Source organism: Cetorhinus maximus, chromosome 1, assembly GCF_964194155.1.
Source record: "Cetorhinus maximus chromosome 1, sCetMax3.hap1.1, whole genome shotgun sequence".
Taxonomy (NCBI): domain Eukaryota; kingdom Metazoa; phylum Chordata; class Chondrichthyes; order Lamniformes; family Cetorhinidae; genus Cetorhinus; species Cetorhinus maximus.
The window spans coordinates 226101024-226115306 of NC_135879.1; the positions used below are offsets into that span (position 1 = coordinate 226101024).

The 14283-nt window shown below is 43.9% G+C and overlaps 1 protein-coding gene across 1 annotated transcript in view; it reads right to left on the reverse strand.

Moving 5' to 3' along the window:
* Positions 1-11347: 11347 nt before the first annotated feature.
* Positions 11348-14283, reverse strand: part of adra1d (adrenoceptor alpha 1D) — a 62031-nt gene continuing 59095 nt past the window's right edge. Inside the window, exon 2 of the mRNA XM_078554349.1 lies at positions 11348-12088. Coding sequence (XP_078410475.1) covers positions 11463-12088 — 626 coding nt within the window. The 3' untranslated portion in view covers positions 11348-11462. The remainder of the gene's footprint in view (positions 12089-14283) is intronic.

A 14283-nucleotide genomic window follows, 5' to 3' on the forward strand; every position in this document is an offset into this window, starting at 1 on the left:
GAACAGGTAGGCAGAGTGAAAAAAAGATGAGGGGTAGCCCTAATAATAAAGAATGACTTAAGGGCAATAGTGAGAAAGGATCTTGGCTCAGAAAATTAGGAAGTAAAATCAGCATGGGTGGAGATTAGAAAAAACAAGGGTCAGAAAATACTAGTGGGAGTAGTTGATAGGCCCCTAAAAGTAGTTAATACTTTTTGAAAGAGCCTTAAACAAGGAATTATTGGAGCTTGTAACAAAGGCAATGCAATAGCTGTAGGGGACTTTAATATTCCCATAGACTGGACAAATCAAATTGGAAAAGGTGGTCTGGAAGATGAATTTGTAGAATGCTTCCATAACAGTTTCCTGGAGCAATATGTTGTGGAGCCAACTAGGGGTAAAGCTATTTTACACCTAATATTGTGCAATGAGTCAGGGTTAATTAGTATGTCATACTTAAAGATCCACTGGAAAATAGTGATCATAATATAATTGAATTCCACATTAAGTTTGAAAGTGCTTACTCCAATTACAGTCAAGAGTCTTGAACTTAAACAAAGCCAATTGCATAGGTATGAGTGGCGAGCTGATGCAGCTTGATTGCATAAATAGATGAAAAGATGGTGGTAAATAAACAACGGGAAACATTTAAAGAAACAATACAAAATATTCAACAAAAATACATTCCCTTGAAAAACAAAAGCTCAGTGAGAAAGATCCATCGATCTGTGGCTTACTAAGGAAGTTAAAGATTGTATTTGATTAAAAAATGAGGTTTATACTGTTGCAAAGAACAGTAGTAATTCTGAGGATTGGGAATGTTCTAGAAACCAGCAGAGGGCCACTAAAAATTGATAAAATTGATAAAAAGGAAAAAAATAGAATGAGAGTTAGCTAACCAGAAATATAAAAACAGATTGTAAGGGCTTTTACAAGTACCTAAGAAGTAAGAGGATAGCTAATGTAAACATTGGCCCCTTTAAGAGGCAGAGACAGGAGAAATTATCAATGAGAATGAAGAAATGACAGAGACATTGAACAAATATTTTGTGTCTGTCTTCATAGTAGAAGACACAAGTTACATATCAGAATAAAGGGTAACCTAGGAGCTAATAAGAATGAGGAAATTAAGGTAATTAATATCAGCAAACAAAAAGTACTGGAGAAGCTCCGAGGCCTGAAATCTAACAAATCCCGAGAATCTGATGACCTAAAAGAGATAGCTGCAGAGATGGTGGATGCGCTGGCTATGATTTTCCAAAAATCCCTGGATTCTGGAATGGTCCCAGCAGATTAGAAGTTATCAAATGTAATACCACTATTCAAGAAAGGAGGGAGAGGGATAACAGGCCTGTTAGCCTGATATCAGTCATTGGCAAAGTGCTGGAATCTACTATTAAGGAAGACTTAACAATGTACTTAGAAAAGCATTGTCTGATTAGAACAAGTCAACATGGTTTTACAAAAGGAAAATCCTATTTGACAAATTTATTCGAGATTTTTGAGGATGTAACTTTTAAGGGGAACCAGGAGGTGTAATATCCTGGGTTTCCGAAAGGCATTCAATAAGGTACTACAAGATAATGACTCATGGGGTTAGGGGTGATATATTAGCAGGGATAGAGGACTGGTTAATGGAATGGAAGTGGAAAGTAGGGAAAAATGGGGCATTTTCAAGTTGGCAGGCTGGGACTGGTGGAGTGCCAGAAATATCAGTGCTGGGGCCTCAGCTATTTACAATCAATATTAATGACTTAGACAAAGACATAGAGAGTAATGTATCTAAGTTTGCTGATGATACAAAGCTAGGTAGAAATGCAAGCTGAGTTGGAGGACACAAAGAGGCTGCAAAGCGATATAGAGAGGTTAGATGAATGGGCAACAAGGTGGCAGATGGAATAAAATGCGGAGAAATGTGAGGTTATTCACCTTGGGCATAAGAATAGAAAAGCAGAATATTTTTTAAGATGAGAAACTTGTAAATGTTGATGTTCAGAGAGACTTGGGTGTGCTCGAACAAGGAACTCAGAAAGTTAGCACGCAGGTAGGGCAAGCGATTGGGAATGCAAGGGGATTGGAGTACACAAGCGAAAAAAATATTGCGAGAAATTTATGGGGCTTTGGTGAGGATACCTGGAATACTGTGAGCAATTTTGGTCTCCATAATTAAGGAAGGATATACTTGCAATGGAGGCAATACAGTGAAGGTTCACTAGATTGCTCCCCGGAACGAAAGGGCTGTCCTGTGATGAGAGACTGAATGACCTAATTTAGGTGCACTTCCGGCCTTGCTTGATTCATATTCCAGGATTGTTCCAATGGATAGAATTGGTTGCAGGACCTCTATTTCTAAAATAATGAGGGTGCATGGAAGTGTGTTGGGGTGGGGGGAAGGGGCTTTATTAAGTGATGTATCATGTGTAACCCTGGTCTGCTGAAGCTTTCTTGATTTTCTTAGGCAGCCGTGGTGAAATTTTCCAGAATTTCAGGAATGCAAATTCTTTGTTACCACAATCGTTTTTCCCCTCTTCCTGGGAGTGTGCATTACTAATGATTGAAGAGAGTGGGGCACGGGGTTTGCTTTGTCTAACAGATGCGGTAGTCTGGCAACTCCCTCCGATATGCCCCTTGAGGTTGGGAGGGGAGTCATGTGGAAAATAAACCCTCATCCAGCCACCCCCTTCCCAGTGGAATTTTCTCACCCCCCCCCTCAACCCAGGCTGCCTCCTTAGATAAAGGGTGGGTCACTTTCTGGCAGTCGTGAAGGTGAAACACTCATGCCTTGCATTGGAGGTGGTAGCATAGTGGTATTGTCACTGGACTAGTTAATCCAGAGACCCAGGGCAATGCTCTGGGGATCCGGGTAGATGGTGAAATTTGAATTCGATAAAAGTCTGGAATTTAAAAAAACAAATCTGATGATGACCATAAGATTGCCGATTGTTGTAAAAACCCATCTGGCTCACTAATGACCTCTAGAAAAGGAAATCTGCCGTCCTTACCTGGTTTGACCTACATGTGACTCAAACAGTCATGCGGTCGACTCTTAAAAAATGCCCTCTGAAGAAGGGCAATTAGGGATGGGGCAATAAATGCTGGCCTAGCTAGTGATGCCCACATCCTATGAATGAATAATAAAAAAAACTCAGGCCTTAGCTGTTCAGATGCTACTCTTTCACCACGTGACTTGTGGGTTAAAGCATCTTTAATAATTCACATCCTTCAGGCTTTCCCTCATTTCTTCACTTCTTTTTACTTTAGAGGAACAGTACAGAAGTGCTTCTGTTTTTAAGATTGTCGACGAAAGGTTATCTGCGGTTCTGGGGCCATGCACTTGTAAAGACTGATTTATACCCTGCTCTGTACTTGCGCTGCTTTTGATGAAAGAACAGCATTGAAGGAGAATCACAACAAGCTCAAGGTTGTATATTACCCGGAAATCACTGTAATGAAAAACTAGCCTTGCCGTGCCTCCCTGACAAATGAGGAGACTGATGGACCTGGGCATGTTTAGATTTATATGGTCTGTAACTGTTACTCGCCATTGATGCTCAGTTCCAGATTGGCAGTTAGCCCTTAACAGGAGCTCATCCAAAATAAAACTGCTTGTGCTGCACAGTGATCACCTGCAGCCCTAACTTCAGAAAGAGAAGGAAGAGGCAAAGTTCCACGAAGCTGCGCAGCATATACAGTGCTTCTATCCCTGGCCTGTGATTTCCAGATGGGGCAGTGGTGGGGAATGCTACCCTTGGCCCTTTGTGTCCCAGGACTTCGGAAAGCGGTAAAAAAGAGCGGCCGGGTTTCCCACGCCTGATAGTCATCCCATGAACCAAGTGTGCGAGCAGGATCATCAGATGAGAAAAGCCATGCAATTTTCTCTGCTGTTGAATATCCTTCATAGCCTACTCATGAAGCATGGCCATGTTCTCCCCTTAGACTCAGACAATTTGACTCCACAAATCTCTCCTTTGATTAATCCTGGACACACACACATACAGCTTCCCTTGCCTACTCAGGATACATATATATCACATTAAAAAATATACACATTCCATCACACAAGCTTGTTGGACAAAAGGCCTAGCCTCACCTCTATGTTCCTATGTACCTTCGTTGCATGGACTGCAGTGGTTGAAGACACCAGCTCACCATCTTCTCAGGAGCAACTAGGGACGGGTATTAAATGCTGGCCTTGCCCACATCCGAAGGATGAACAAAGATTAGATTAGATAGATGGGTGAAAGAAAGAGTAGTAAAGGAATATGGGGAAAAAATGTGAAAATGTGACCAGGACAATGTGCTTGCATGGAGGATCAGCACCGACATAGAGTCGTTAAGTTGAATGGCCTGTTTCCATGTTCATAGAATCACAGAAAATTAATGGCAGAGAAAAAGGCCACTCAGTCCATCATATCTGCACTGGCCAAAAGAAAAGGCCCCCCAGAGCCTAATCCCACTTTCCAGCATTTGGTCCATAGCCCTGCAGATTATGGCACTTGAGATGCATATCCAGGCACCTGGTAAATGAGTTGGGGGTTTCTGCCTCTACTACCCTTTCAGGCAGTGAGTTCCAGACCCCCATAACCTTCTGGGTGAAAACATTTTTCCTCATCTCCCCTCTAGTCCTTCTACCAATCACTTTAAATCTATGCCCCTTAGTCACTGACATCTCTGCTAAGGTGAATAGGCTCTTCCCATCTATTCTATCCAGGCCCCTCACAATTTTGTGCATCTCAATCAAATTACATCATTACAATTGATCCTGCTTGCCCACTTGGTTCACGGGGTGATTATCAGGCACGGGAATCCTGGCTGCTTTTTTTTACCCCCTTCCATAGTCCAGGATGTTGTAGTTTCTATGCACGTTCTTCAATGAAAACAGCCAAAATAGAGGCAACATAGGTACATAAAAGTTTTTAATATTTGGGGAACTTAAGTATAAAGGGATTTGGGAAGACGATGGAGAACAAAGATGAAATGGAAAAAAAGTATTTACAAGAACAGATTTTCAACTGGAGCGAGTTGCTATGGGGGATGTCTCAGTGAAGGTCAGCTCTTTAGTTTTTGGCTTTGAAAGATTTTTTAAGTGAAGAAAGCAATTCAGTCTTAGTGGTTTTGTTCCTGGGAAATCAAGGATTGTGCTTCTGTTTGCAGTGAAATTCAATGTCTTGATTTGGGTAATATTTCCTGGATTTTTCAATTATGAATTTATAAGGGCTGTTGCCAAAAAAGTAGTTTCATTGTGTACTTTTGATAAAGCATTTTTGTGGCTTATTTTGTACGATCTTTTCTAACCTTATATCTTTTATCTTGTGTGTTTAAATTTTATCTCTTTTTTTAATAAACATTTTAATTCTTCAAATTTTAAAAGTTCTCACTGAAGTCTTATGCTTCTGTATTCAATAACTATCCTCCCACATTTCTATAATACCAAAAAAACAGAATACGATCAGCCAAGGTGGATTTCAACCTGGGATCTGGCTTGCTCAGCATTAACATCAGCTGCAGTCGTAACACTTGTAACACCATCCAAAGAGATTATAGCTGATCTGTGACCTAATTCCATATACCCACCATTGCCCCATACCCTTTAATACATTTGGTTAAGAAAATTCGTATCTATCTCAGATTTAAAATTAACAATTGATTGAGCATTAACTGCTTTTTGGAGAATAGATTCCCAATCTTCTACCACCCTTAGTGTGTAGAAGTGTTTTTCAATTTCGCAACTAAATGGACTGGTTCTCATTTGACACGATCCTCCCAAGCTCTAGACTCCCCAACAAGCAGAGTAGTTTTTCTCTAGCTACTCTATCTGTTCCTCTAAGACCAAACAACCCTTCTAAATTCTAAAAAATACAACCCGAGTTTCTACAATCCCCCTTGTAATTTAACCTACAGAGTCCAGTTGTTGTTGTGGTAAATCTACACTGTACTCCTTCCAAACCAATATATCCTTCCTATGGTGTGATGTCCAGAACCATTTATAGTACCCCAGATGTGCTCTAACCAGGGTTTGTATAGCTGAAGCATAATTTCTTCCACCTTGCATTATAAGTTTCTAGACATAAAGGTCAACATTCCATTAGCCTTTCTGATTGTTTTCTGTATCATGACAGCTGAATGATTTATGTACCTGGCCCCCATGTATCTTTAGACTTCCACTGTTTCTCACCTCTTGCCATTTAGAACGTACCCTGTTCTATCCTACTTAGGTCTAAATTGGATGACCTCACAGTCGCCTACATTTAAATACATTTGCGACAGTTTTTCCCATTTGCTTAATCCATCAATTTCTCCTTGAAATTTTACGCATCCACCTAGATTGCTTACAATGGAGGGACACTTCTCCTCTTTAAAGATTTTCAGGCATCTAGACCACTTTCACACCCTGACCCAACTGCAGTATGGCCTCTGGTGCTATGTGGTAGGAGACTGCCAATTAGGTGGCTGGTTCATAAGAACAAAAGAAATAGGAACAGGAGTAGACCATTCGGCCCCTTGAGGGGCCAAGCCTGCTCCACCATTCATTAAGATCATGGCTGATTTTCCTGTGTTTTGATTTCCACACTCCCATCTAACACTGACAACCTTTCATTCCCTTACCTAAAATAATCTATTTACCCCTGCCTTAAAAATATTCAGTGACCTCGTCTCCACCACTTTCTGAGGCAGAGAGTTCCAAAGTCGCACAACCTTCTGAGAGAAAAAAATTCTCCTTATCTCTGTCCTAAAAGGACAACCCCTAATTTTAAAACAGTGCCCCCTTGTTCTGGACTCACCCACAAGAGGAAACATCCTTTCGACACCCACCTCGTCAAGACCATTCAGGATCTACAACACTTCAATCAAATCGCCCCTCACTCTTCTAAACTCCAGTGGAAACAAGCCCAGTCTGTCCAGCCTTTCCTCATAAGACAACCCACTCATTCCAGGTATCAATCTAGTAAACCTCCTTTGAACCGCCTCCAATGCATTTACATCCTTCCTTAAATAAGGAGACCAAAACTGCACACACTATTCGAGGTGCAGTCTCATCAATGTCCTCATTTGCCATCCAGCTGGTGGGTTCTAGACTCTAAAGGCGTCAAGGGGTATGGGCAGAGGGCGGGAACACGGCATTGAGATAGAGGATCAGCCATGATCATATGGAATGACCGGAGCAGGCTCGGAGGGCTGAATGGTCTACTCCTGCTCCTATTTTCTATGCTTCTATGTAACAGGCAAATCAGACAGCCCTGAGCACTGAAATGGCTGTCAGCCCCACTGGGAGAGGTGGGCACTGCTGAGGTAGGTAAGAGAGCATTAAGATGCCTCAAGATGAAGACATTTTTGGTAGCCTGCTGAAAATTTTAAAATACAGAAGGCCCTCAGCTGTTAGGGCCATCAGTGTGGCCAAGGTTGTGTCCTTTACATCCATGCAGCTCCGTAATTGGAGGATAGACATGCGACTATGCTCCTCCCCAATTGCCCACCCCCTGACCCTCCCACCACACCCCGCTCCCCCAGCCTGCTGTGCGACGCTGCCTTTGTGTAGCTGCCACACTCCGAACCCAGTGACGGGGCCTGTCCAACATCGTAAAAATATTGATGGCTTCTGAAAATGGCACCCAAGTGTGGCCTTAATTGCCCTAATTAACCCAACTGGTTCATTATTGTCCTGTAGGGAAGGAAATCTGCCATCCTTACTCGGTCTGGCCTACGCATGATTCCAATATGGTTGACTCTGAACTGCGCTCTGAAATGGGCACTCAGTTCAAGGGCAATTAGGGATGGGCAACAAACGTTGGCCTTGCCAGTGGCATCCACATCCACTGAACAAACAGATAAAAAAATTGGCTGCCCATCTCCGTGGGACAGGTTGGCAATTCCCGTGGTAACCCTCCTCTTGGAAATGCCGGACAGCCTCGGGAAGCTGACCCGACACGCAACTATCTGAATTTCCTCGCTCCATCGCCTCCAAAGCTGTCTCCGCGGAACCGATGAGATTCAGCCCAATGCAAATTTGGATTTGAGGCTTCCCATGCCATCATCAGGGTCATTAATAAATATCGGGAATAGTTGAGGCCTCAGCACAGATCCTTGCGGGACACCACTAGTCATATCCTGCCAATTAGAGTAACTGCCCAATTATCCCTACGCTCTTTCTTCTGCCACTTAGCCAATTACCTAGCCAGATCAATAATTTGCCTTCTATCCCGTGGACTTCAAACTATCTTAACAGTTTCTTGAAAGGGACTTTATCACATACCTTCTGGAAATCCACATAATTAACATCCAGTGACAGTCCCCTGTTCACTTGTCTAGTCATCTCTTCAAAAAAATTTAACCAGATTCACCAGGCACGGCATACTCTTTACAAGTCCATGTCAAAGGTCAACTGAAAAATTTCAAGGTATCCAGTCAGCCTATCCTCAGTCATAGACTCCAGCAATTTCCCAACTGGCCGAGAATTCCCGGATTTCCCCCAATGTTGCATTGTAATTTTCCACTTCCATCTACACAGCTTACAATACCACCTATCTTTGTATCATCGACAGATTTGGATATATGGCTTTCTATCCTATCATCTAAGTTGTTAATAAATACAGTAGCTAGCTGTACTCAGAGTTAGGTAGGGAGTTCCAGGATTTTGACCCAGATATAATGAAAGAACAGCAATCTTGGGTGTGACTTGGGGAGTTTTCAGATTCCTATTTGCTTGTTTCCTTATCCTTCTAGGTGGACATGGGCATCACTGGGTAGGCCAGCATTTATTGCCCACCCCTAATTGACCTTGTTCAGAGTCAACCATGTTGCTGTGGATCCAGAGTCATGTGTAGACAGCAGATTTCCTTCCCTGAAGGACATTAGTCAACCAGATAGGTTTTTACAACAATGGCTTCATGGTCATCATTAGACTTTCAATTCTTTATTGAATTCAAATTCTACTATTTGCCATGTTGGGATTTGAACCCAGGCTCCCAGAGTATTAGCCTGGGTCTCTCTGGATTACTCGTCCAGTGACAATACCACTACACCACTGTGTAGATAGGCTTATAAACAGGGGGCCAGAGATTTCAAGGTAAAAGGCAGCAGGCTTAGAGGAGATTTGAGGGGAAAGTTTTTCACCAAGAGGGTGGTGGGAATCTGGAACTCACTGCAAGTGGGAAGTGTTCCTGTGCACTCCTAACCTAAAATATCAAAGACTTTGATACAGGCGTGAATATTATGCTCCCCCATCGGCAGGTTTTTAGGAAGGTGGGAGTGTATGAAATTGAAAGGACGGGATTCCCTCCGAGTTCTTGCCTGCCCTGACCTCACAGAGATCTTACACTGGGGTGAGCAAGGCCTCAGATGGGAAGCTCACCTTTACCCCAATTGAGGCCTTTAAGTGGTCCATTATTTTCCCTCCCAGCCTCAATTTTTAGGCTGGTGGGAGGATTGAAGATATATGGGCGAAGGCCAAAAATCAACAGAGTTACATCTCAGGCAGGAAGGGGGTGAGCGCCTCCAGCAGAAGCCTCCTTCTCAAGTCCGACACCCCACCTTAAGGTTTTCTGGCCTCCGGACATCCCTCCCCCACCAGCCTCTCCCCCGGGATCCTGATCGCCCCCTTTTCACGCTCCCCTCGTAAGCCTTCCCTACCCTCCCAGCCCTCGGACCCCTGGTCCGGTGCCCAGACTTAGGCTCCGACGTCCTCCTGCATTTCTTCTTCTGCTCAATGCAGTGCTGTCGCTGCAGGGACTGGAGGGCTGTCGGCCTATCAGATTGGCTGGCAGCTCTCCAAGGCAGACTTCCTCCCGAATGAAGGGTGGAAAGTCCCACCTGCAGCCACTTAACACTCATCTGAGCGTGAAATGGCTGTGGGGGGCCCTTGGAGCCTGTGAGGATGTGTTCCCCCGCTGACTCTTTGATGCCGAGACCCCGCCACCTGAAAAATTCAAGCCACGGTCTGCTTAATGCGGCATAAGAATAACCTGACCGTTGACCTTTAATCAGTGTTAATTCTTCAATACAGTAACGTGGAGTAGTGTCAGCTCACCAGGAGGCATGATGCTCCACCACCGTGAGCAGCTTCAAATATAGGATTAGCTCCTGTCTGACAAAAAGAATTGTGTTTATAGTTTAGGCAGAGAAGCTGGGATTAAGACTGGCTGGTGTGAAGCCTCAACTGACACAATGTTTGGCAGCCATTACACTTTCAAAGACCTCCAATTCTCCGTTACTCAGTAAAGTGCTACAGTTTGTATTGGCTTTTTAGTCTGGTGGAACTGGTCAAAGCTGGTGGGAGTCCCGCATGACTTCAATAGGATATATGTGAACCAGAATAGGGCAGGTTCAGTATTAATGAGCTCCAGTCAGTTCTTTTCCATAATATCCTACAGGATGCCCCACTGAAAATTCCTGGAGAATTTTCTTTTAAAAATGTCATAGTTATTTCCAAAGCAAAATCTGAATATCCTTTTAAATCATGGAAACATTAGAATGCTAAAAGATAACCATCCTATGTCATGCTTTGGAAACAGATGCCTTCTCTTTGGTCCATTTTATGCTGAAGGTGAGGGATGTCAGCACACTGGGGACTGGGGTGTTTTTCCATCTCAAGTGCTTGATGCCAAGCATTCCCAGCACAGCCAGTTGCAGAATAAACCTCTCTACTCTGCCCATAATAAGAATTAATTATTCTTAATTCCCACCTGAGAAATCTAACCCCTATAACCCGAGTGTGTGCCATTTCCACTCTCTTACACCAGTCAGTCTCCTGACTTCACCAACAGATAATGCTGATGATGTGCCCTGTGCTTAGATCGTTTGGACCTGGGTTAAAGTTAAAACCATTCATGACCCTTCCACCTTCCTAAGGGCAATTATGGATGGGCAATAAATGCTGGCTTGGCCAATGATGCTCACACCCCAAGGATGAATAAAAAACACTCTTACAGCCATCGGTGGGGAGTTTTCATTCGCTTATACTGAGCTAGATTTCAGTGCCACTCTCAAGAGTGGAAGGAGAGTGAAGACATCATTCAAATAAAAGGACTGGGATAATTCTTCTGCCCCCCGCCCTTCCACACGCTCATATGTTGGACATTGTTGCTGTGAATTTCCTCAGGGATTCTTTTGAGTGGCTACCGTAACGTTAGTGGAAGCCTGCAGGACACCCTGCTTACATGTTCCACCTTGGGTTTCACTGCTCTTCTGCTGAAGTTACTGTGGCCAAGTGAGGAGGGACCCTCAAGGAACATGGGTGGGGGGCCCGAGCATCATGAGTGGTGATCGGGAGAACCCTCGAGGAACATGGCGGTAGTGGGGGGTGGGTGGTGATCCGACAGACTCTCAAGGAACATGGGGATGATCAGAGCATAAGCGCAAGGAAAACCCCAGCCTCTATTTTTAAAACAATTTTCTTCACTCTTGCCAGAATTGACAATGTGGACACGACACAAATCTATGACAAACAGATTTACAGAACATACATCTTGTTCCTTCCGGCCCCCACCTTAAATATCCGTCTCTTTCAGTCCAAAACAGTCAGTAACCTCATATATTTGATAAGCAGTGTGCTCTTTGAACTCCTGGCATACTCCAATGGAGATGGACTCTACTGGGACATTGTCTACCTTGCTGACAGTAGATGTGCAGGGCCTGTGCTGTCCCAGCCTGATTTTGTTGGAGAGGTTGTTCATTTTCTCTCTGAGCTGGAAAGGCGATTTGGACAAAGACGGGAAGAGTCTCCAGCCATGAAGGCTGAGCGCCCGATTGGCACTGCCCCCTTCGCTGATGCCCTCGCCGGTGCTGCTGGTGCTCCCTCGGTGCCTGTGGCTCAGGGTGAAGGAGCTGTTTACCGACAATGTCCGACGGCTCACAACGGACCTGCTCAGCACGTCGCCCTCGGAGCCACGTTCCGAGCTGTGGTTGGAGGCCCTCCAATCACGGTGATCATACACCCGCCAGGCTGGTCGCCGCCTCCTCCGGCACTGGCACTTGAGCAGCCTGGTGAAAGCCCGCTTGAACTCTTTGCTGGAGCAGGGGTAGATTATTGGATTTATGCAGCTGTTGAAGTAACCCAGCCAGAAGATCACCTTGAAAACCACATCAGATGGCTTGATAGAAGGAAAGAAAGCACCTAAAATACATGTAAAAAAGACATGAAAGAGTCTGTCATCATTATATAGAATTCACAGCACAGAAATAGGCCATACGGACATACGGACATACTGTCATACGGACTCGAAACAACAACTGTATCCCTCTCCGCAGTTGCTGTCAGACCTGCTGAGTTTTTCCAGGTATTTTTGTTTTCGTTACAGAAATAGGCCATTTGGCCCATCTGGTCTAGGCTGGCATTTACAATCCTCCCACTCAACTTCACCTGACCCTAACAGGGTGTCCTTCTAATATTTTCTCCCTCGTGCTTGTCCAGCTTCCCCTTAAGTGTGTCCACGGTATTTCATCTCAATGACTCCCTGTGATATTGGGTTCCACGTTCTCATCGCTCTTTAGATAAAGGAATCCCTTCTGAATTCCCTACTGAGTTTGTTGCTGACTACCTTATATTTATGGCACCTTGTTTCGATCTCCCCAAGGAAGTGGAAACATCTTCTCTTTGTCTACACAGATGGATCTACATCTTTTGCCAGAAGTTGATCGTAAAGATGGTGAATTAATCAACTCTGAACGATTGAGCCACAAATTTGAATCCAATTTCCAGGAACTTATTAGTCCAATTCTAAGACAGACATTCATCATGGGGCATCCCACTTAAATAAAATGAGAAAAGAAAGCCTCGAATTTACTCGGTGCCCTCAGGGACACTTCAAAACGCTTCTCATTTGATTAATTACCTCCTCCTCCTCAAAGTACATTACTGCAATTAAAATGTCTGCCATAAGATATTAATGAGAAGGAAACCAGGAGCGTCCGAAAGTTGAACTAAAGGAGGGAGCTGGAAATGTGTGGCTGCTCAGTCAGGTGGGGGTTTTAACAGTTCGCTGGGAAGCCAAGGATGTGGAATGGGGAGTGTGTGGGTGACAGGATAATAGTCATAGAAATTCCCGCCAGGCAGTTTGTCATGTGAGGTCTGATTGTTTTTAACTGCTGGGTCACATTAACATCCAGCTGAGCAGTCAGCCAGAATTGGACTGATAGAGGTGGCTGATTAACTACTAGCAGACTTCGATCTGCCACTCGGGTAAGTCACAGGAGAGAGGGGCTTAACAACAAAGTGTTCCACGCAGGGCAGCTGAGACCCAGACTCACCTTGTGGGTGCAGTGAAGCACCCTTGCTCTCCCTGACTGTAGTGTTCATTTGTTCAATTGTTTTGTGTTAGATAGTAACTGATCTATGCCCACTGCGCTTGATTAGTTAAGCCTGGGTGTGGACTCAGCTCAAAGTAAACAGACACCACAGAAGCCACTAGAAGCTGAGCTGTAAGTATGAGTGCAGGCATTTTGTGATTACAAAGACATGTTAAAACTCTTGTAAATAAACCTGTTGCACACTTAGAAACTAGTTTCATTTCTGCATTGCTCTGAGATATATAAAATATACCACATCGACCCAAGAAAGATCCCTTTTGGTTGCTTCACATATAGGGCCTGCTCTTGGTGTATGGCAGGCCTCACAGATCAGAAATACCACAATGTTCACTCACGGCAGTCAGCCGCTGAAATGATTTTGGAGGCTAGGCTGAGCACTATAGACTCAGGGTGAGAAATCATGGGCTCTAGTGCTTCTCCTGTTTCTGGGCCCCTTATCCACCCTCCTCACCCCAACTTTAGCCCTCCAATCAATCATGCATGATATTATTCCCCCTTTCAAAATTCACCAATCAATTCACCAAACAATCACAGAAAGGTCCGAGAAGAATGATAATGCCCATATTTGGCATCTAGTTACAAATATTGTCTGATATATATGCAGCACACCGTCAATACTAAGAGTGACAACGACATACTGCAGTGTTAGTTTATGTGCACCCTATAGGTGATCCCACTGTGACGATTAAACAAACCGGAGGGTACAAATTTCACTTTAACAACATTGTGCAATACTGTTAATTTGACAGAAAATGATCCTGTTAGTTATTTATGACACTGTTTAGATGATAACACTGATTTGAGTGACTTCCTCAGGCCTCATTGACATGTTCTGCACATTGCACCATATGAATGGGGTGACAGCAAATTCACATTTGAGGGAACGATTCAATACTTGCAACCCAGATAAACTGCACAGGATCTTTTCCAGAATTAGAAGATGTCCTCCTGCCTGGGTACATGCTATTATTCAATATAATTATTTCATACAAGGGATGTAAT